General features: G+C 46.7%; 1 protein-coding gene across 1 annotated transcript in view; it reads left to right on the forward strand.

Moving 5' to 3' along the window:
* Nucleotides 1-22,819, forward strand: part of PRKAA1 (protein kinase AMP-activated catalytic subunit alpha 1) — a 52,767-nt gene extending 29,948 nt beyond the window's left edge. The window contains exons 2-9 of the mRNA XM_056545957.1: nt 1,653-1,794; nt 4,391-4,484; nt 5,903-6,047; nt 7,604-7,691; nt 11,582-11,806; nt 12,339-12,828; nt 16,626-16,752; nt 22,384-22,819. Of these exons, the coding sequence (XP_056401932.1) occupies nt 1,653-1,794; nt 4,391-4,484; nt 5,903-6,047; nt 7,604-7,691; nt 11,582-11,806; nt 12,339-12,828; nt 16,626-16,752; nt 22,384-22,631 (1,559 nt within the window). The 3' untranslated portion in view covers nt 22,632-22,819. The remainder of the gene's footprint in view (nt 1-1,652; nt 1,795-4,390; nt 4,485-5,902; nt 6,048-7,603; nt 7,692-11,581; nt 11,807-12,338; nt 12,829-16,625; nt 16,753-22,383) is intronic.
* Nucleotides 22,820-24,295: the final 1,476 nt, after the last annotated feature.

Below are 24,295 nucleotides of genomic sequence, written 5' to 3' on the forward strand. Positions count from 1 at the left end.
TATAATGTATAGTATTGTATTGTATTCCTCCTCTGGGGGTATAGAATGTATTGTATTCCTCCTCTGGGGGTATAGAATGTATTGTATTCCTCCTCTGGGGGTATAGAATGTATTGTATTCCTCCTCTGGGGGTATAGAATGTATTGTATTCCTCCTCTGGGGGTATAGAATGTATTGTATTCCTCCTCTGGGGGTATAGAATGTATTGTATTCCTCCTCTGGGGGTATAGAATGTATTGTATTCCTCCTCTGGGGGTATAGAATGTATTGTATTCCTCCTCTGGGGGTATAGAATGTATTGTATTCCTCCTCTGGGGGTATAGAATGTATTGTATTCCTCCTCTGGGGGTATAGAATGTAGTGTAGTCCTCCTCCTGGGGGTATAGAATGTAGTGTAGTCCTCCTCCTGGGGGTATAGAATGGAGTGTAGTCCTCCTCCTGGGGGTATAGAATGGAGTGTAGTCCTCCTCCTGGGGGTATAGAATGGAGTGTAGTCCTCCTCCTGGGGGGTGTAGAATGGAGTGTAGTCCTCCTCCTGGGGGGTGTAGAATGGAGTGTAGTCCTCCTCCTGGGGGGTGTAGAATGGAGTGTAGTCCTCCTCCTGGGGGGTGTAGAATGGAGTGTAGTCCTCCTCCTGGGGGGTGTAGAATGGAGTGTAGTCCTCCTCCTGGGGGGTGTAGAATGGAGTGTAGTCCTCCTCCTGGGGGGTGTAGAATGGAGTGTAGTCCTCCTCCTGGGGGGTGTAGAATGGAGTGTAGTCCTCCTCCTGGGGGGTGTAGAATGGAGTGTAGTCCTCCTCCTGGGGGGTGTAGAATGGAGTGTAGTCCTCCTCCTGGGGGGTGTAGAATGGAGTGTAGTCCTCCTCCTGGGGGGTGTAGAATGGAGTGTAGTCCTCCTCCTGGGGGGTGTAGAATGGAGTGTAGTCCTCCTCCTGGGGGGTGTAGAATGGAGTGTAGTCCTCCTCCTGGGGGGTGTAGAATGGAGTGTAGTCCTCCTCCTGGGGGGTGTAGAATGGAGTGTAGTCCTCCTCCTGGGGGGTGTAGAATGGAGTGTAGTCCTCCTCCTGGGGGGTGTAGAATGGAGTGTAGTCCTCCTCCTGGGGGGTGTAGAATGGAGTGTAGTCCTCCTCCTGGGGGGTGTAGAATGGAGTGTAGTCCTCCTCCTGGGGGGTGTAGAATGGAGTGTAGTCCTCCTCCTGGGGGGTGTAGAATGGAGTGTAGTCCTCCTCCTGGGGGGTGTAGAATGGAGTGTAGTCCTCCTCCTGGGGGGTGTAGAATGGAGTGTAGTCCTCCTCCTGGGGGGTGTAGAATGGAGTGTAGTCCTCCTCCTGGGGGGTGTAGAATGGAGTGTAGTCCTCCTCCTGGGGGGTGTAGAATGGAGTGTAGTCCTCCTCCTGGGGGGTGTAGAATGGAGTGTAGTCCTCCTCCTGGGGGGTGTAGAATGGAGTGTAGTCCTCCTCCTGGGGGGTGTAATAGGGCAGATCTTGTCCAGCTTGTTTTTGGGGTTTGTTCTGTAGAAATGCTCCCCGTTTGGGGTGATGGTTGCAGAGATCACCTTACATGCACTGTACATCTATGCCGGTCTAGTACTTGTAGTAATGGTTTGTGGTGAAGGACGTTCTCCAGTAATAGAAAATCTTTTTTTTCCTACAGTCGGAAAGCACGAACTAACAGGCCACAAGGTCGCTGTCAAGATTCTGAACAGGCAGAAGATTCGAAGCCTTGATGTGGTGGGGAAGATCCGCAGGGAAATCCAGAATCTAAAGCTCTTCAGACATCCACATATAATAAAGCTGTAAGTATCTGCGGCTCTGTTCTGGTCTCGCCCCCCCCCCTCTGATCAGGACATTTGTCACTCCTCATGGGTCTCTTATAGAACAGGAGGAATATGGAAATCTGCAAGAGTCTGTCTTATTTCCCAGTTAATTTTTTACAAAAAACAAAAACAAAACGCTGAAGAAACATTTCCTGTCCAGCAGGGGCCACGGGCTCCCGAAATTCAGTGTGTTTTGTAGGTTGCACAACACGACTCTGCAGCTTGTTGCTCCATTGTGTGTGCTGCAATGTTTACTCATTCTGACAGCATTCAGGTGGTTTGCAGAAAAGTAAAACTAGACGCCTGAACCCAAAAATCTCTCCTCCTCGCGTCCTTAGCCAAGAATTGTTTAATATTTTCTGTTTCTGCTAAAGTTGGATGACAACCAGTACTACAGCTATTAAAGTAGAACTCCTGTAAAAAAAAAAAAAAAAAATTATAAATAAGTAAAAAATTTTCTTTTATGCCTAGACTGCCAGAATAAAATAACAAACATTAAAGGGGTACTTCCCTGCTCAGCGTTTGGAAAAGAACGGTTGTGAACGCTGGTGCTGGGAGCTCGTGACTTTAATAGCCCTGCCCCCTCATGTCACACCCCGCCCCCTCAATGCAAGTCTATGGGAGGGGACGTGACAGACGTCACGCCCCCTCCCATAGACTTGCATTGAGGGGGCAGGGTTTGACATCATGAGGGGGTGGGGCTATGACGTCAAGAGCTCCAGCGTTCAGAACAGTATGTTCCAAACGCTGAGCAGCAGAGTATCTCTTTAACTAACCTTTCACAGCTCTCACCATCCTGTCCTCTTCCAGCTATTGGTACCCCCCCATTGCCCCCACGAAACACTCTGGCTCAGCTAGTAGCCAGCCGCAGCGATGTCCTGCCTCGGTCTGTGATGTGAACTGTCCAGACACCAGGTCGAGCCCAGACCCTTTACATGGCACCGCTATTCAGCCGATCACATACAGAGGCAGGACATTGCTGCAGCTGTCTATTAGCTGAGCTGCGGTGTTTAGTGTCGGGCACCAATGAACAGGGCAGTGACATTGGGGGAGCGGTGGAAGGTAGATTAATGTTTATTATTTTTACTCCGGTAGCCCGGGCATAAGGGATTTAAGAAACATTTATAAAAAAATCCTTTTTTTTTTTCTTATTTATTCACTGGAATTCTATTTTAACATTCCATGGAATGTTCGATGTCCTATTGACAAACAGGAAATTCTCTTGTGAACTTCCGCTGTGTGACCCGAGTAAGCAGCGCAAGTCTAAGAATTCCACATGGAAATTCCCGTAGTGTATGCAGGGCAGACCGTTTATTTGCCAACACAAAATCTGCTGTATAAAATCTACAGCAGAATATCTGCAGCATGTGTGGACGTACCCTTTAATGCTACATGTGATATGAAAATTCTTCATTTGTTATGTGACGCCACTAATGGAAGCACTGTGAGGATTCATTGATTTCTGCGGTAGTTATTGAAGCCTGAATGCGGTGAGCTCCCCTTGTGGTGGCTGCCATTTGACAATTTATGTGGATATTTGGGAGGAATAACTAAATTGTAAAACCTTTTTTGGGGGGCTCTATCATTTTAAAATACTTCCCTTTTAGCCAGTCACATTTTTAAAACACTATTAACCAAAAATATCCCCTTAGTACTGAAACTGCTGTAAAATCTTGGCCGCTGGGGGTCTCACTTCTCTGCATTATGCTGATCACTGCCTTTTAGGGGGGTTTCATTCTCTAGTAACATCTAGATCAGGGCAAATTACACAAATTGGGGCTTAGCATGTGCTATATGCAGGAGAGAGAAAGAAAGCCTGGGCTGTGCACCTGCAAGCTGATTAAATCTATCTTATGATCCACACTGTGCCTTAAAGATAAATCAAGGCTTTTCTCTCATCTTTCACCACCCATAAGGTTTAGGGCAGCTGTCCCTTTTGTAAATTCCAATGTAGCTACTGCTGTAGGTCCACAGTGCTGCAGTGTGATCTGCTACTTTCCCCAGCAGTTGGCTTGTCAGCAACAGTAGATCAGTGCTTAGTGTAACCCTTTCCTTGCTGTGACCCTGCTTTATTTTTTTCTTCTACTGCTCACAAAGCACCTTGCAAACTCAGTGCATCAGTAACCCCTTTATGTATAATACTGTACTGTGTAAACCATCCCCAGCACAGTGCCAGCCTGTATAATCAAGTTCACTATGTTATGGCATAGAAGAGAGAGATTAGGTGCTGTGAGTAGCTAGACAAGTAAGGGAAAGAAAGCCCTGTGTGTGTACTGCTGGAAGACAGCCCAGCTCTGGTCCTGCCCCCTGAAATAGAGAGAATGAGAAATGGCTGTGCACCATGCCAGGGGGCTCAAATACAGCAGTGACAGCACTAAAATCACCTCACCACTCTGAAGGGTTAATCTAACAAAACCAGACAGGCTTATAAAAAAATCTTTTGACCTGACACACACTAACAATTTGTTCACGGACAGTTTCAGATTTTCCTTTCCTGCAAACACCAATCAGATTGTATAGACTGCGCCTGCGCTGGAAATGTTTTGGCATCATTTTACGGTTATTTTCTCCTCAGGTACCAGGTGATCAGCACGCCGACCGATATCTTCATGGTAATGGAATATGTCGCTGGCGGAGAACTCTTTGACTATATATGTAAAAATGGGAAGGTAAGTGGTGAATTGTGTGGTGACTTCATGTTAAAGGGGTACTCCGCTGGAAAGAATATGTAGAATTTATTAATATACAGTGACCCCCCGACCTACAATGGCCCCGACATACGATCATTTCAACATGCAATGGCCTCTCAGAGGCCATCGCATGTTGAAGGCAGCATCAACATACGATGCTTTTGTATGTCGGGGCCATCGCATAAATGGCTATCCGGCAGTGCAGACTGCTTCAGCTGCCACCGGATAGCCGTTTACGGTGCCCCGTGTGGTCCGCTGACGATCACTTACCTGTCCTCGGGGCTCCGGCGCGTCCTCTTCGGGATCCCCTGCATCGTCGGCGCTCTCCATCGTCCCGTCATCCAATAGGAGCGGTGTGCGGAGCGACGTGATGGCGGCGACGGAGCGCGTGGAGGCCGGGGAAGCGGAGGCCTTGCCGGAGCGTCGGGGAAGCGGCGACAGCGATGGAAGTCAACATCCCGGGCAGCAGTGATGGGTCCGGAGCGGCGGGGACAGGTGAGTACAACTTCCTCTACCAGTGGTCTACAACCTGCGGACCTCCAGATGTTGCAAAACTACAACACCCAGCATGCCCGGACAGCCGTTGGCTGTCCGGGCATGCTGGGTTTCGTAGTTTTGCAACATCTGGAGGTCCGCAGGTTGTAGACCACTGTCCTATACTTTACATTGCATGGATCCCTCAACATGCGATGGTTTCAACAAACGATGGTCTGTTTGGAACGGATTACAATCGTATGTTGAGGGACCACTGTACATTAAACCATGAGCGCTAATGGCGGCGCCCCGTTAGGGAGATCGCGGGAGGTCCCAGCGGTCGGACCCCCCCGCAATCAAACACTTATCCCCTGTGGGGGGGATAAGTGTAATGCCGCTGCAGTTGTCTTTTAACTCTCTGACACCAGTTGGTTAAAAAAAAAATATATTTTCCAGGGGAGTACCCCTTTAAGCCTCTGCATTCCGCAGCCTTGCACGATGTATAGGATAGTTTTGTTTTTTTTTGTTTTTGTTTTGTTTTCTCTTTAGACCCCGTGCTGAGCGATGTTTATTTTGTATGTTGTGACTGCTCATGGCACATGTCTAATCCCCTTCATCCATTGCTATTAGAGTGAACGCAGTAATGAAATTCCAACAGCGCCCGCTGTAAATCAGACCAAAGACTTTTGCACAGGAAGGGAAGGAGTCCTATCTAAATGCAGAGAGTTTCTATTGCAGTGTTTCCCAACCAGGGTGCATCCAGCTGTTGCAAAACTACAACTCCCAGCATGTCCGGACAGCCTCAGGCTGTCCGGGCATGCTGAGTTGTAGTTTTGCATTAGCTGGAGGCATCCTGGTTGGGAAACCCTGCTCTATCGGGTGTTTTCTTTTCTGTCTTCATTCTACATGTTTTTCTCTTAAAGCTGGATGAGAAGGAGTCCCGCCGTTTGTTCCAACAAATCCTTTCTGGAGTAGACTACTGCCACAGACACATGGTGGTGCACCGAGACTTGAAACCAGAAAATGTTCTTCTGGATGCACACATGAATGCAAAGATAGCAGACTTTGGTAAGGCACTTTATTAGAATTCAAACTGTTCTGTCCAGAGCTTGGATGATGGCCGTCTTCTGTCAGGACACCTCTTCCTGGACAGCTGGTCAGCCCCCAAGTTCTGACAAAACTGATGTGCTCGGCTTTGTATACCCCTTTTTTCCATGATCTTCCTAGGGCTGAAACACTATAGATAATGAATCAAGAATCGATAACGAAATTGTCAGTTGCGGATGGGCAGACCCCTTAAAGGGGTACTCCGCCACTAGACATCCTATCCCCTATCCAAAGGATAGGGGATAGGATGTCTGATCGCGGTATCTGTGCCGTGCCGGATGACTGGCGATGCGGAGGCTCGTGATGTCATGGCCATGCACCCTTCAATGTAAGTCTATGGTAGGGCTCTCGGGGGTGTGTCAGCTGTCACGCCCCCTCCCATAGACTTGCATTGAGAGGGCGTGGCCATGACGTCACGTGCCTCCGCATCGCCAGTCATCCGACACTGCTGCACCGCTCTTAACGAACGCCGGGTGATGCAGAAAGTCTGGTGCAGCACCAGAGGTTCGTGACATCACGGCCACGCCCCCTCAATGCAAGTCTATGGGAGGGGGCGTGACGTCACGAGCGGGGTGTGACTGTGTGAAGTCATGAGCCTCCGCATCGCCAGTCATCCGGCACGGAGCGATCAGACATCTAATCCTCTATCCTTTTGGATAGTTCCCCCTCCCCCCCCCCCCCCCCCCCATTAGGTTGGCAGTATAGTTTCCCCCCCACACTTTAGGTTGGCAGTATAGTTCCCCCCCCACCCCACATTAGGTTGGTAGTATAGTTCCCCCCACATTAGGTTGGTAGTATAGTTCCCCCCACATTAGGTTGGTAGTATAGTTCCCCCCACATCTTTAGGTTGGCAGTATAGTTCGTTCCCCCACTTTAGGTTGGCAGTATAGTTCGTTCCCCTACTTTAGGTTGGCAGTATAGTTCCCCCACATTAGGTGCAGTATAGTTCCCCCACAGACATACAGCCTCCAGCCATATACAGTGTATGGCTGAAGGCTGTATGCCTGTGTACTGCCCCACGTCAGTGCTCTGACCACCACTCCGATCTGGCCATAGCAGTAGGTCCCGTGGTCGGAGCACCGAAGCTGACGTCCCGCTTGTAACACTTACCAAGCTGGCCAGCGCACGTCCTGCTCGCTGCTCCGCTCCTCCGTGCTCCGTTGCTATGGGCGCACGCACGGGACGTCAGTGACGTCCCTGCGTGCGCTACCTCCTGGCGGTCCTTGCATTCTTAAGTAAACGCGGGGCAGCAGAGAGTTAACAGGGGCATCCTTGTGTCCCAAAAACATCTTTCGGGACACAGGGATGTCCTTAGGCATAAGGTGATAAGGTTTTTAGGGACAGAGTACCCCTTTAAGGACCAATGACACTTATATTCGATAAGGAGCTGTTAAGAGTATGTAGAGGGCTCACTATAGTGCGGAGCTCGTGGATCAGTACATGTACTGCATTGATCTGTATGAGCAATCTTCTTGTCTTCCACATTTCTTGTACTTTCTTCTGTACTTTCTCTACAGGTCTGTCAAATATGATGGCAGATGGTGAATTTCTGAGGACGAGCTGCGGCTCCCCCAACTATGCTGCACCGGAAGTAATATCAGGAAGGTGTGTATATTATAATGGGATCCCCCTTATCTGAATGAAATGTCACATTATCTTCTATAGGAGTGACAGGTCAGGTCTCCCAATCTACTGTTGTCTTCCTGCTTTTGAGACGAGTGTTTGATGCAGGACCTGCCGGCTAAGCCAATCACAGCGCTGTGGCCAGTTTTTGGCTCACCTGGCAGCCTGTGCACAAAGTGCTTGTTTTTAAGCAGACTCTGAATCGGGGCTTAACCCCTTAAGGACACATGACGTTCTCATACGTCTCCATTTCCGAGTCCTTAAGGACACATGACGTATGAGAACGTCATGTGTTTTACCGGCCCCCCGCAACCATCTGGAGCGGAGCCGGTCCCCGATGCCTGCTGAAATCGTTCAGCAGGCATCGGGGCATATCGCCCAGGGGGGTCATTATGACCCCCCATGTCGGCGATGGCCGCAGATCGCTGGACAATTCAGTCCAGCGATCTGCGGCGGATTCCGGGTCAATCGGGTCTCCAGTGACCCGGTGACCCGGAATTATTGGCTGATCGGGATCAGCCAGAGCCAGCAGGGGTGAGGTGGTACTGGTGCCACCTCACGATCGCCCTGATTCGTCGGCCGGATTACCGGCCGACCAATCAGGGCGCCTGCTGCGGGTGTCACTCCCGCAACCCGCTCCGCCCCTCTTCCGGAGGACGTGAGCGGGTGCGGGACGTGCACCCCGGGTGCTGGGGACCCCGATCCCCGGCGCCCCTGTTGGGATCGGGGCCCCAGGAGCAGCAGCAGCGGCGGCGGCGGGACTGACCTGGTGCAGCGAGGATCGTTGGAGGTGAGTGACAGCCTCCTGCTGTTGCTTAGCAACAGCTCCCAGCATGCAAAAAGGGCATGCTGGGAGCTGTAGTTATGCAACAGCAGGAGGCAGACCACCACAACTCCCAGCATGCCCTTATGGGCATGCTGGGACTTGTAGTTTTGCAACAGCTGGAGGCACATTCTTTCTATGGAAAGTGTACCTTCAGCTGTTGTGTAACTACAACTCCCAGCTTGCACAATCAGCTAAAGTGCATGCTGGGAGTTGTAGCGGTGCATCTGGTGGTTGCATAACTACAACTCCCAGCATGCCCGTTGGCTGTCGGTGACTGCTGAGAGTTGTAGTTTTGCAACAGCTGAAGGCACACTGAGTTAAGTAGTAAACCAGTGTGTCTCCAGCTATTGCATAACTACAGTCCCCAGCATCCCCAGCCAAGGTAGTATGCCTCCAGCTGTTGCATAACTACAACACCCAGCATGCCCTTCCGCTGTCCGTACATGCTGGGGGTTGTAGCTTTTGCAACAGCTGAAGGCACACTGGTTGCAAAACACTGAGTTTGTTACCAAACTCGGTGTTTCACAACCAGTGTGCCTCCAGCTGTTGCAAAACTACAACTCCCAGCATGCACTGATAGACCGTACATGCTGGGAGTTGTAGTTTTGCAACAGCTGGATGTTCCCCCCCCCCCCCCCCCAATGTGAACGTACAGGGTACACTCACATGGGCGGAGGATTACAGTAAGTATCCGGCTGCAAGTTTGAGCTGCGTCAAATTTTCTGCCGTAGCTCAAACTGCCAGCGAGAAACTACTGTGAACCCCCGCCCGTGTGACTGTACCCTAAAAAACACTACATATACACATACCCCTATACAACCCCCCTCCCCAATAAAAATGAAAAACGTCTGGTACGCCACTGTTTCCAAAACGGAGCCTCCAGCTGTTGCAAAACAACTACTCCCAGTATTGCCAGATAGCCGTTGACTGTCCAGGCATGCTGGGAGTTTTACAACAGCTGGAGGCACCCTGTTTGGGAATCACTGGCGTAGAATACCCCTATGTCCACCCCTATGCAAGTCCCTAATTTAGGCCTCAAATGCGCATGGCGCTCTCACTTTGGAGCCCTGTCGTATTTCAAGGCAACAGTTTAGGGCCACATATGGGGTATCGCCGTACTCGGGAGAAATTGGGCTTCAAATTTTGGGGGGTATTTAAAAAATGTAAAATTTTTGGGAAAACAAGCATTTTAGGTAAAAAAAATATATATTTTTTTACATATGCAAAAGCCGTGAAACACCTGTAGGGTATTAAGGTTCACATTACCCCTTGTTACGTTCCCCGAGGGGTCTAGTTTCCAAAATGGTATGCCATGTGGTTTTTTTTTGCTGTTCTGGCACCATAGGGGCTTCCTAAATGCGGCATGCCCCCAGAGCAAAATTTGCTTTCAAAAAGCCAAATGTGACTCCTTCTCTTCTGAGACCTGTAGTGCACCAGCAGAGCACTTTTCACCCCCATGCGAGGTGTTTTCTGTATCGGGAGAAATTGGGCTTCAAATTTTGGGGGGTATTTTCTGCTATTACCCTTTTTAAAAATGTAAAATTTTTGGGAAACCAAGCATTTTAGGTAAAAAAAATATATATTTTTTTTACATATGCAAAAGTCGTGAATCACCTGTGGGGTATTAAGGTTCACTTTACCCCTTGTTACGTTCCCTGAGGGGTCTAGTTTCCAAAATGGTATGCCATGTGTTTTTTTTTTGCTGTCCTGGCACCATAGGGGCTTCCTAAATGCGGCATGCCCCCCAAAAACCATTTGTCGCTCCTTCCCTTCTGAGCCCTCTACTGCGCCCACCGAACAATTAACATAGACATATGAGGTATGTGCTTACTCGAGAGAAATTGGGTTTCAAATGCAAGTAAAAATTTTCTCCTTTTTATCCCTTGCAAAAATTCAAAAATTGGGTCTACAAGAACATGCGAGTGTAAAAAATGAAGATTTTGAATTTTCTCCTTCACTTTGCTGCTATTCCTGTGAAACACCTAAAGGGTTAATACACTTACTGAATGTTTTTTTGAATACTTTAGGGGGTGTAGTTTTTATAATGGGGTCTTTTATGGGGTATTTCTAATATGAAGACCCTTCAAATCCACTTCAAAACTGAACTGGTCCCTGAAAAATAGTGAGTTTGAAAATTTTGTGAAAAATTTCAAAATTGCTACTGAACTTTGAAGCCCTATGGTGTCTTCCAAAAGTAAAAACTCATAAATTTTATGATGCAAACATAAAGTAGACATATTGTATATGTGAACCCAAAAAAAATATATTTTGAATATCTATTTTCCTTACAAGCAGAGAGCTTCAAAGTTAGAAAAATGCAAAATTTTCATTTTTTTCATCAAATTTTGGGATTTTTCACCAAGAAAGGATGCAAGTTACCATTAAATTTTACCACTAAGTTAAAGTAGAATATGTCACGAAAAAACAATCTCGGAATCAGAATGATAACTAAAAGTATTCCAGAGTTATTAATGTTTAAAGTGACAGTGGTCAGAATTGCAAAAAACGCTCCGGTCCTTAAGGTATAAAATGGCCTGGTCCTTAAGGGGTTAAAGGTGTACTCCGGTAGAGAACTTTTTTTTTTTTTTTTTTTATCAACTGGTGCCATAAAGTTAAACAGATTTGTAAATTACTTCTATTAAAAATTCTATTCTTAATCTTTCCAGTACTTATCAGCTGCTGTATACTACAGTGGAAATTCTTTTCTTTTTGGATTTCTTTTGTCATGACCACAGTGCTCTCTGCTGACACCTCTGTCCATTTTAGGAAATGTCCAGAGCAGCATATGTTTGCTATGGGGATTTTCTCCAGCTCTGGACAGTTCCTGACCTGGACAGAGGTGTCAGCAGAGAGCACTGTGGACGTTACATAAAAGAAATCCAAAAAGAAAAGAACTTCCTCTGTAGTGTACAGCCGCTAATAAGTACTAGAAGGATTAAGATTTTTTTTAATAGAAGTAATTTACAAATCTGTTTTAACTTTATGGCACCAGTTGATTTAAAAAAAGGTGTGTTTTTTTAAATATATATTTATTTTTGTTTTTCAGGTTATACGCTGGTCCAGAAGTTGACATATGGAGTAGTGGGGTCATTCTTTATGCGTTACTGTGCGGGACCCTTCCATTTGATGATGACCATGTGCCAACACTTTTTAAGAAGATCTGTGACGGTATCTTTTACACCCCTCAGTATCTGAACCCTCCAGTCATTAGCCTATTGAAGCACATGTTACAGGTGGATCCCATGAAGAGAGCCACCATCAAGGACATCCGGTAACTATAGAGTGCACTGAGAATTTTCACATTAAAGTCTTCTGTAGGTTTTGTAAGTGTATTATCTCTGTGCAGTTCAATCCTGTGTCCCCCTCACTATGTAAATAACAGGATAGTGGCATGGTCCATGTCCCCGATAATTTGTAAGCTTGGGTTCACAATACGATTTCACTGTACAGCTGCCAGATCCGGTTTGGTGGAGCGAAAGCCAGGCGCTCCCGTATCACAGCCGAACTGGATCAATATCTAATGCCTTTTAATGAGCCAACCGGAGTCGAATGGTGACTGCGGTCAGCACATTTTTGCCCCGTATCCAGTTTTTTGTGACCAGACCTACCACGATTTTAGGTCTGGTAAGAAAACCGGATACAGGGCAAAAATGTGCCGACCAATGTTTGACTCCGGTTGGCTCATTAAAAGGCATTAGATAGGGGCCCGGTTTAACAAGTCTTATTGTGGATTCGCCCATCTCTAGGTTTTTTTATTTATTTATCTGGGTTGTTGTTAATTGGTTACGTCCATTTTAATCTAGAGATCATGAATGGTTTAAACAGGATCTCCCCAAGTACCTGTTCCCAGAGGACCAGACCTACAGTACGAACATGATCGACGATGAAGCCTTAAAGGAAGTGTGTGAAAAGTGCGAGTGCACGGAGGAAGAGGTGCTGAGCTGCCTGTATAGCCGTAACCACCAGGACCCGCTCGCCGTGGCGTATCATCTAATCATAGACAACCGACGGATAATGAATGAGGCCAAAGATTTCTACTTGGCCACCAGCCCCCCGGATTCTTATGTTGAAGAACCTCATGTCCCCCGTCCCCATCCAGAAAGAGTACCATTCTTGGTAGCGGAGTCCCCTCGGCAGAGACATACGCTTGATGAGCTCAACCCCCAGAAATCTAAACATCAGGTTGGGGTGAGAAGAGCTAAATGGCATCTTGGGATTAGAAGTCAGAGTCGGCCAAATGATATCATGGCTGAGGTCTGCCGGGCAATGAAACAGCTGGACTATGAGTGGAAGGTAAGAACTGCATATCATCGGGAAGATGGATCCCTTCAGCTCCCTTCATTTTGTGCTTGATCGGTGTTAGATAATCACTATGGCTGTATTAACTCCTTAACTACATTGGATGTAAATGTACTTCACGCACCAGGACAACCATTTACGAATCCCCTGTGGCACAACTCTGTAGATTCGATGAGCAAAGATGGCGGCCGGAGATGGTCCCCTCGTCTGCCTCTGGCCTCTCTCAAAGGGACTTTGTCTGCAGTCTGCCTTCTAGCAGACAAGAGAAGTAGATCTGTGATTAGGCCCCTTTCACACTACCGAGTCATTCTGACTGGTCATAACTGGCAATAACTGGTCCCGATGGACCTCGTTATAGTCAATGGGGTCTGTCGGGCACCGTTATTTTCAGAGAGAATAGCGGGAGAAAGACGGTGCAAGCACTATTTTTTTTGTTTTTGTTTAGTTTTTTCACCCGCTATTCGCGATCCGAAAATAATGGGCTGTGAAAGTAGCCTTAGACTGATCAGAGCTTTGCCTATGCATAGCACTGAACAGTATTAGCAATCTAGTAAATGCTATAAATATTCCCCTACGGGGACATACAAAAAGGAAAATAAAAAAATGTAATTGTAAATAGGGGAATAAGCCCCTCCCCCCCAAAAAAAAAACATTTACTCTCCCTTTTCCCATTTTACCCAAAACGTGTGTAAAAAACAAAAAAAAAAAAAAAAAAAAAAACAGACCACAGCACAAATAAGAAGCCCTCATGCAGCCCTGTATATAGAGAAGAAATGAGAAGGTTATAGGTGGTCAAAATAGGGCAAATATAAACATACTTATTTTGTAAATAAAAAGTATATTTAATACTTATTTAATATTTACCTGTCCCAATTCCCTGCCGCTGCCAATTTCCAGAGCATCTAGTCTCCACTGCAGTCCTACTACTACCTGTAACGTGACGTGCAGAAACTTTACTACCAAAGGACTGTGGCAGGGAACGGGTGAACAGGCAGCAGTGAGGGATCAGTCTTAGTAAGTATGCCTTATTATTTTTTTATTTATTTCTCTCTGCAGCCCTAGCCACACAATAGAACAAAAAATTGCAGGTGTCTTTTTGTGGGACAAGTTGTGCGACACCAAAAACAAAACCACTATTTACTTTATGAATCAGAGCGACAGTTCACCTCCTCCTCTCTACACCTGTGCACGGGCCTGGTCAGCAGCGTCCCTGACCGTGTGTGTGCACAAAGAAAGAAAACGGTCCAGCACTGGTTTGCAGGTAAAAACAGCTTCTTCTTTATTGGGTCAAATCCGACAAGACAAATAAGCCGACGCGTTTCGGACCTACACTCGGTCCTTAGTCATGGCATTGGAAACGCGTCGGCTTATTTGTCTTGTCGGATTTGACCCAATAAAGAAGAAGCTGTTTTTACCTGCAAACCAGTGCTGGACCATTTTCTTTCACTATTTACTTTGTGACTCGGTACGATTAGGGAGATACCAGGTTGGCACTGGGTATTTTATTTTGTCACATTTCTCTTTGTGGAATCAATAACACTTTTTTAATTGGACACTTCTGCATTGTACTTTAATAGCATCCCTTATGTTGACATGGAAGAACAATGCTCATTTGGAGGAGTTGTGTATTAAACACTGGCATTTATCTGTATTGATAGAATATATATTTATTATCTATTATCTATCTTTCAAACTTGAGGAATACAGATACATGTAAGAAGAAGCTGATAACTACTGGAAGGATTAAGATTTTTTTAATAAAAGTAATTTATAAATCTGTAACTGTCTGGAGGCAGTTGAATAATAATTTTTTATTTTTTTTCCTTTCAAGTTGACGGCTGTTTTAACTGTTAAGCTGCTGTTATTGTTGATAGCAGCATCTAAACAGTACGGCTGTGTCATTGGTGGGTTAAGAGTCTGATTTATAATTTAAAAAAATAAAATGTACCGTAAATACTCGAGTATAAGCCGAGGCCCCTAATTTCGCCCCAAAAACCCAGGAAAAGTTATTGACTCGACTAGAAGCCTAGGGTGGGAAATACATCATCCCCCTATGTGATCATCCAGACCCCCGTCATTAACACCCCCGTCATAGTCACCCTTTCATTTTGATCCACCTTCATCATCACCCCTTCACCACCACCTGTCAATCCCCTCAGTGATCTTCAACCTGTGGACCTCCAGATGTTGCAAAACTACAACTCCCAGCATGCCCGGGTATGCTGGGAGTTGTAGGTTTGAAACATCTGGAGGTCAGCAGGTTGAAGACCACTGCGCGGGCCTTCGTCATCATCCTGACCAGCCCCCCCCCCCCCCCCCCCCTTAGTTTTTTACTCTCCTCCTCTCGGTGGGAAGGAAGGGTGAGCTGGTCCGGGCCATCTATGCTGCAAGGACCGTCCAGTGGGGAGGGTTAGTCGTACATTTTCACCGGGAGGCCCTCTTCTCCGCTCGCTCCGGGCTGACCCCCGGACTAGTGACGTTGCATTGACGACGACGCACAGGGACATTCATGTGCAATGTACAGCCCGGAACGACTAACCCTCCCCACCGGACGGTCCCTGCAGCATAGATGGCCCGGACCAGCTCACCCTTCCTTCCCACCGAGGGGAGGTGAGTAGAAAACTAAAGGGGGGGGGGGGGGGTCTGGATGATGACGAAGTCCCGCGCAGTGGTGTTCAACCTGCGGACCTCCAGATGTTTCAAAACTACAACTCCCATACGGTATATATAATATACCGTATATACTAGAGTATAAGCAGAGTTTTTCAGCACGATTTTTCGTGCTGAAAACAACCCCCTCGGCTTATACTCGAGTGAACGCTCTGCCCTCAGTGGTCTTCAACCTGCGGACCTCCTGATGTTTCAAAACTACAACTCCCAGCAAGCCCGGGCAGCCATCGGCTGTCCGGGCTTGCTGGGAGTTGTAGTTTTGAAACCTCTGGAGGTCCGCAGGTTGAAGACCACTGCGGCCTTAGACATCATCCAGTCCCCCCCCCCCCTCACTTCCTTTAGATTTGTACTCACCTCGGCTCGGCGGGACGTTAGGGTGCGCTGGTCGGGTGCTGCATGACTGTGCGGTGGGATAGTGGTTCCGGGCTGCCATCTTCACCGGGGGGCCTCTTTTCCGCACTTTGGGCCCGGCCCCGGAATATTCATGTTGCCTTGACGACGACGCAGAGGGACATTCATTACCAATGTCCCTCTGCGTCGTCGTCAAGGCAGCGCCTCTATTCCGGGCCCGAAGCGCGGAGAAGAGGCCTACTGATGAAGATGGCAGCCCGGAACCACTATCCCACCGAAAGACCTCCCCACTGGACATTCCTGCAGCACCTGACCAGTGCACCCTAACGTCCCGCCGAGCCGAGGTGAGTACAGAACTAAAGGGGGTGGGGGTCTGGATGATGTCGAAGGCCGCAGTATATATATAGCAAATCCCCATAGCAAACCTCTCCTGCTCTGTACAGTTCCTGACATGGACAGAGGTGTCAGCAGAGAGCACTGTGGCCAGACAGAAAATAACTCCACTTCAGCAGCTAAGTACTGGAAGGATAAAGATTTAATAGAAGTAATTTACAAATCTGTTTAACCTTCTGGAGCCAGTTGATATAAAAAAAAAAAAAAAAAAAAAAAAAAAACATTTCTTGGAATACCTCTTTAAATTTTTTTTTACTTTTTTAATTTAAGGTGAAATTGTAGAATTTAAGATTATGGGTGTAACGGTGGATGTAGGTGGATCTATAGCATGTACAGCACTTTTCTAATATTTTCTTTTCTGTTCTTGGATCCTGTAGGTGGTGAATCCATACTATCTACGAGTCAGAAGAAAAAATCCAGTGACTAGTATGTACACTAAAATGAGCCTGCAGCTATACACAGTGGACAGCAGAACGTACCTGCTAGACTTCCGTAGTATTGATGGTAAGACATGTCATCGGGGGGATGGGGTCATTCTAATGCAGTGTTTCCCAACCAAGGTGCCTCCAGCTGTTGCAAAATTACAACTCCCAGCATGCATAGATGGCCCGGACCAGCTCACCCTGCCTTCCCACCGAGGGGAGGTGAGTAGAAAACTAAAGGGGGAGGGGGTGCTGGTCAGGATGATGACGAAGGCCCGCGCAGTGGTCTTCAACCTGCGGACCTCCAGATGTTTCAAACCTACAACTCCCAGCATGCCCGGACAGCAGATGGGAGTTGTAGTTTTGCAACAGCTGGAGGCACCCTGGTTGGGAAAACATCGCTCTAATGGGACACGAGTACAGGATCACTTTTTGGTCACTCTTTGCAGAGATGGATGTGCTCTTCATGACTATATATACATGAGACCCATCTGCGTCTACACGATCTCGGTCACATCTGCGACATTTCTATTCAGTTTTGTAACTTGGCTCCGAGAAAGGGATGAGCATTGTGGTTATAGGGGTATTCTGGCCTTAGACTTCTTATCCCCTTTCCTAAGATGTCTGGGGCCAGAATACCCCTTTAACCCCTTAAGGACCCGGGGTTTTTCCATTTTTGCAATTTTGTTTTTTTCCTCCTTACCTTTAAAAAAAAAACATAACACTTTCAATTTTGCACCTAAAAATCAATAGGATTTATTTTTTGCGCCACCAATTCTACTTTGTAATGGCATCAGTCATTTTACCCAAAAATCTACGGCAAAACGGAAAAAAAAAATCATTGTGCTACAAAATTTACGAAAATACACAATTTTGTAATTTGGGGGGCTTCCATTTCTACACAGCACATTTTTCGGTAAAAATTACACCTTCTCTTTATTCTGTAGGTCCATACGATTAAAATGATACCCTATAGGTTTGATTTTGTCGGACTTCTGGAAAAAATCATAACTACATGCAGGAAAAGTTATTCGTTTAAATTGTCTTCTGACCCCTATAACTTTATTTTTCTGTGTATGGGGCGGTATGAGGGCTAATTTTTTGCGCCGTGATCTGAAGTTTTTATTTGTACCATTTTTGTAATGATCGGACTTTTTTATAGCTTTTTATTCATTTTTTTAAGGTATATAAAATGTGACCAAAAATGCACTATTTTGAACTTTGGATTTTTTTGCGCATACGCCATTGACCGTGCGGTTTAATTAAGGATATATTTTTTATAATTCGTACATTTCTGCACGCGGCAATACCACATGTTTTTTTTTATTTACAGTTTTTTTTGTTTTATTTTTATTGGGAAAAGGGGGTGATTCCAACTTTTATTAGGGAAGGGGTTAACTTTTTTTTTTCACTTTTTTTTCCCACTTTTTTTTGCAGTGTTATAGCTCCCATAGGGGGCTAGAACACTGCACACATTGATCTTTTACATTGATCAATGGTTTCTCATAGTAAACATTGATCAGTGATTCTGCCACTTGACTGCTCATGCCTGGATCTCAGGCACAGAGCAGTCATTCTGCAATTGGACAGCGAGGAGGAATGTAAGGGCCCTCCTGCTGTCCGATCGCCCGCATTATAGAATGGGAGCAGACCCATGACGTACGTGTATGTCATGGGTCGGGAAAGGGTTAAACAGGTACTCCGGTGGAAAACTTTTTTTATTTTATTTTTTATTAAATCAACTGGTGCCAAAAAGTTAGATTTGTAAATCTTAATCCTTCCAGTAGTTATTAGCTGCTGTATGCTCAAGAGGAAATTCTTATCTTTTTGGATTTCTTTTCTGTCCACAGTGCTCTCTGCGGACACCATTTCCCCCCAGGCCGCCTGATAAGTTGTCACCTGGGCGGGGAATTTATAACTTAATATCTTCACCATCTCTGGGGGCACAAACGTCCCCCGGGGATGGTGAGGAAAATGATTATAGCATATATAACACATTGCCAAGCATTATATATGCTAAAATCTGCTGACTGGTTCCCTTTAAAAGAAAAACAAAAAAATTAAGTCTTTGACTGAGGAACAGATGGCAGGAGGCGGCAGAGAAGGAAAGGCAAGACTGTAGGCTTACAGGATGGAAGTTATTTCTTACAGATCAGGAAGCTCCTACCATCTGCACCATCACAGCCGCAGCGTCTCTGGGTCCGCCTCGGCCTCCTCGCTTATGTGTAGTCACACTTGGTGGGAGAATTTTAGCAGAATATGTCTTGGGGTGGGAGGGGGGGGGGGTGCACTCACACCACGTTTCCGAGATCCTGCTGGTGAAATTTCAATATCTGATGCTCCCGTATCCCTGCCGGACAGACGCTGAATCTCATTCATTTAAATGCGCACAATAGTGACTCCGGTCGGCTCATTTTTGCCCCGTATCTGGTTTTGTGGCCAGACTGAAAACCCGAACATGCCGCGGTTTCCAGTCCAGCATCAAATAGGAGCCGACGGAGTCCCTATCTGTGCATTTAAATGAACGAGTTCCGTCGCCAGTCCAGCTAGGATACGGCAGCTGTTTTTTTTTTTTTTTTGTGGTGTGTGGTGTGTGGTGTGGTGTGTGTGGTGTGTGTGGGGGTGGTGTGTGGGTGGTGGTGGTGGTGGGTGGTGTGTGTGGGTGGGTGGGTGGGTGGTGGTGGGTGGTGTGGGTGGGTGGTGTGTGTGGTGGTGTGTGTGGGTGGGTGGTGGTGTGTGTGGGTGGGTGGTAGTGGTGGTGTGTGTGGGTGGTGGTGTGTGTGGGTGGTGGTGTGTGGTGTGTGGGTGGGTGGTGGTTGTGGTTGTGGTGGGGGTGTGTGTGTGTGTGTGTGGTGGTTGTGGTGTGTGTGTGTGTGTGGTGGTGGTGTTTGTGGTGTGTGTGTGTGTGTGTGTGGTGGTGGTGTTTGTGGTGTGTGGTGGTGGTGTTTGTGGTGTGGTGTTTGTGGTGGTGGTGGTGGTGGTTGTGGTGTGGTGTTTGTGGTGGTGGGTGGTGTTTGTGGTGTGTGTTGTTTTTTTTTTTTGTTTGAATATAATAACCTAAAGTGGACCATACACAGGATCAGCAGATTATCTAAAACAGTGTTTTCCGACCAGTGTACCTCCTAGATGTTGCAAAACTATAACTCCCAGCATGCCCGGACAGCCAAAGGCTGTCCGGGCATGCTGGGAGTTGTAGTTTTGCAACGGCTGAAGGCACCCTGGTTGGGAATCACTGATATAATGTGTATGGGGTGGGTGTCTCGACTTGTGATGGCAGATTTCTGGGGAGAGGAGGATTCGGGCATGTTGGATTTCTACATGTCAGACCAGCAGCCACCACCAGAAGAGTCTGTACAGGACAGGAGCCTTTTCTGTCCCATCTCTATTGAGAAGCCTGCATTTTTATGTGGGGATCAGGAGAGACCAAAATGTATGGCTAGCTTTAGGGTATGTTCACACAGTGCAGTCAGGTCGCACTTTATTGCCACGATTCCAGCAAAAAAAGCGGTTTTAAAAAAGGGCAGCGTTTTCTGGTCAATGCACCGTGCAGATGTACAGATATAACACAATTCACTACATCTACACCTGCTGTAGCCTATTAAAGGGGTACTCCGGTGCTCCAGTGTTCCGAACATTTTGTTCATGATCACTGCCTCCGGCTCAGAGCATTCTGGTGTCATGGCCCTGTCCCATAGACATGAATGGAGGGGGAGTGGTGTCACGTCACAAGGGGCGTGGTCATAACGTAACGCAGGAACCCGGCGTTTGTTTTTAAAATCCTGGATAATCCTGCTTTAGGAGAAAAGGAGTGTTTAGATGTAGAGATGAGCGAAGTTACAGTAATTCGATTCTCCTAGGACTGTATCCACCTTTTCCAGCCCACCGGAGCCCCTGAAAGCTGAACTCATTTATGCAGGCAACGGCCGAGCCGAGAAGTTTGTGACGAATCGAATCACTGTAACTTCGCTCATCTCTAAATCTAAACACTCCTATTCTCCTAAAGCAGGATATCCACGATTAAATTTTTTTTTTTTTTAAATAGCATCTTTACTCTACAAACAGCGCCATTCTTGTCCTCAGTATGTGTGTGGTATTGCAGCTCAGTTTTATTGAAGTGAATGGGGCAGAGTTGGGCTGTGTTCACAGATTTACTGCACATTAGGGGTTATTTGCTATGTGATCCCTATTTATTTTATTTTATTTTTTCTCTAAAGTTTTGTGCCCAAATTGTGTTGCAGGTTTAATGCGCCAGAATTTGCGACCAAAAACAAATCAAAACTTGGCATTTTACAAGGAAACCCTGAAAAGTGGGCATGACCTCAGGAGAAAGGGGGTGTGGTCCTGACAAAAGGCGCGTGGTCCCGACAGTTTTTTATAATTTGTTTTTTTTTTTTTTTTTTTAAATCCCAACAAATTTACTTTATGGATTTGAGCTCTGAAAAATCTGGAAAAAAAGTTGGGAAACCGTAGTTAAATACCTGTCGGGAATCAAAACCTACACAACACTCTTAGGAAATCATCCCCATTATGTTGAATGGGATTCTGTCCCATTTCAGTCTTAAAAGTTTGCAGAATTGCGTGCAGAATCCCATTGAACTCAATGGGGGTGAATTGCGGAAATTCCATTGTGTGAACATAGCCTAGTAATACAACAATCAACCCAAAGGGTATGGTCACACGTAACGGATCCGCAGCGTATTTTACCCTGTGGATCCGCCGGTGACTGGGTGTACTCGCACATCGCGGCTGCTCTGCGATGTCTGACTACAAGCGGCATCTCACAGGCCCCATGTGTCTGCTTGGAGCAGCGCTGCGAGTGTATTGCTGCTGTGAGCAGGGGGGGGGGGGGGGGGGGGGGGGGTTCGGGTTAGTTCTAACAGCAGGAGGCACAATATGGGTCAGGTCACTGGCAGATCCGCAGCATAAAATACGCTGTAGATCCATTGTGTGACCCTACCCAAAGGTGTTCCAGGACGACCATTGTATGTTGAGACCATTGTATGTTGAGATCATAACTCTATGGAAACCTGGTAATTGGTTCTGAAGCCCCAAAAATTAGAAAAGTGAGGAAAAATTTGTAGGTAAATAATACAGATTAAATCCTTACATTTAAAAGTAAGAAAGATCTGCTGGGAGCTGTAATCACTGTCTATGTAGAGGACAGGAGCTTCTTCAGGGTCCTGTACAGTACAGTGTCCTAAAAAATGTGGAGTTGCCCTCACCTGGTGTCCAAAGGAGCAGCTAATCCTGGTACAGGTAAAGAATAGTACAGAACATGTAATACCTCCCTGTACTGTAGGGGGAGCTACCAGACACCAGTCAGTGCATACACTTCAGTAATACAGGTAAAGAGTAGTACAGAACATGTAATACCTCCCTGTACTGTAGAGGGAGCTACCAGACACCAGTCAGTGCATACACTTCAGTAATACAGGTAAAGAGTAGTACAGAACATGTAATACCTCCCTGTACTGTAGGGGGAGCTACCAGACACCAGTCAGTGTATACACTTCAGTAATACGGGGGTTTTACCAGTGATTGCCTATTCTGATTGGTCGGTTCTTCAGGCCATTGGCCATTGACACATTTCTCAGATCTGGATTGAAGTTACAATAGTCCAATGGGATTTTGAATGGTCCAATCTGGAATTATAATTTAGCTCAGAGTCTTTATAAATTTTATATCCTATTGTTTGTTTCTCTCTTTTAAACAGACGACGTAACAGAAGGCAAGTGCGATGGCGCCACCAGAAGACGCTCGGGATCCACGAGCAACATCCGCCCAGCCCAGAAATCCGATTCCGACGCAGAAGCCCCTGCAAAGTCTTCTGACGGTTCTGTCCCTTCGTCCCTGACCTCCTCCGTAGACTCCTCCAACAATGACTTGGTCCCCCGACCAGGAAGCCATACTATAGAGTTCTTCGAAATGTGTGCAAACTTAATAAAAATCTTAGCGCGGTAGGCGGAGCACCTAACTATTTCATATCCAGCAATAAACATGCAGTAACTTGTAGCCAAATGCTTCCAGTTTTAATCCAGTCATAACTATACAAAGAGCTGAAAGCAACATCAGAAATGCTATTTGCACATAGACTGTTAGCTCTGAACCAGTTAAAGGGGTACTCCACTGCCTCAGCGTTCGGGAAACATTTTTGTTCCGAACGCTGGGTGCGGGCTGCGGGGGTCGTGACGACCCCCGCAGCCCACACCCAGCGTTCGGAACAAAAAATGTTTCCCGAACGCTGTGGCAGTGGAGTACCCCTTTAAGTATAATGTGTGATAATTCATTTTTATTAGGGATATGTTGTCAGCAGAAGTCTAATTGTATATAAGGTTTCCTTCAGGTTGACCAAGTTTTAATTGCACATTTTATTGAACACTGGGCTTTGTCACTTTGTTTGGACACGGCTTGTTTTAATTTTTACTCCTTTTTTTTTGTTTTTTTTCCATGTTTAATTTTGCATTAATGCTGTTATAAACATATCGCAAACGCTATGGGACGGATCTGCAGATTTGGGGGGGGGAGAGAGATAAATGAATGAGTGAAGGAGTTTGTGTAAATGCAAAGGTTTAGTTTTTTTTATCTTATTATTTTGCAGAATGTTATGTGAAATAAACACTGATTTTTATTATTGGTCACAGGCGACACATTCCTCGGAATTTCTGGGTTGGAATTCACTTGTCTGTCAAGAAATGATTAAAAAGAAAATATTATAAATTCCACAGAAGTGTAGATGCATTGACTTTAAAAGGAAATTCTTTTATTATATAGAAATTATATATATATATATTAGAAGCAGAGCGGGGCAGCACAACTAGCAGCGTCTAGGTGATGTGGGTGCAAGCGGGCCCAATCGCAGCCCAGGTCACTGGCGGTAGTAGTCAGTACCAAGTAAAAAGCGTCCCACAGCACTCCAGTTCAGGGGGAAAAAGTAATGTAGTTTATTTCCTCATGTGGCAAGTGACATTTCGGATGTCTGCAAAGTCTTTATATTCATGGCCATTAGGGCTGCACGATATGGGCAAAATGTGCGATTGCGGGCCTAAATATTGCGATATGCGATTTGATATAATAAAAAATGGTGAAATCCCCCCCCCCCCCCCATGTCATGTGTCCAATCGCCTGCATTTCACATCTATCCACCCATTTTATGCCCACCGCCTATTTCACGTCCCCCCCCCCCCCCTTGTCACACATTCCCTCCCCCCTTGTCACACATTCCCTCCCCCCTTGTCACACATTCCCTCCCCCCTTGTCACACATTCCCTCTCCCCTTGTCACACATTCCGCCCCCCCCCCCCCCCCCACCTTGTCACATTCTCCTTCTCCCCGGTCACATCCCTCCCCCCCCCCCCCCCACACCTTGTCACATTCTCCTTCTCCCCGGTCACATTCCTCCCCTTGTCACATTCTCTGTCACATGCGCTCCCTGGGGAGCTGAGGAGACCTCTTACCTGGACTGGTGGCGGATCGGGACGGGTCCGGTGAGTGGGTGAAGTGAGCGGCCTGCGGGGGTGACTAGCGGGGATCCTCTCTGTGGCCGCAGTAGGATCCTGGGTGCCATCTTGGGACACCCCCTCTGTCTCCGGCTGCTGGTTTCTGCGCGGGGAAGCGCGCTGGTGCCT

The sequence above is a fragment of the Hyla sarda genome, chromosome 1 (genome assembly GCF_029499605.1).
Source record: "Hyla sarda isolate aHylSar1 chromosome 1, aHylSar1.hap1, whole genome shotgun sequence".
NCBI lineage: Eukaryota > Metazoa > Chordata > Amphibia > Anura > Hylidae > Hyla > Hyla sarda.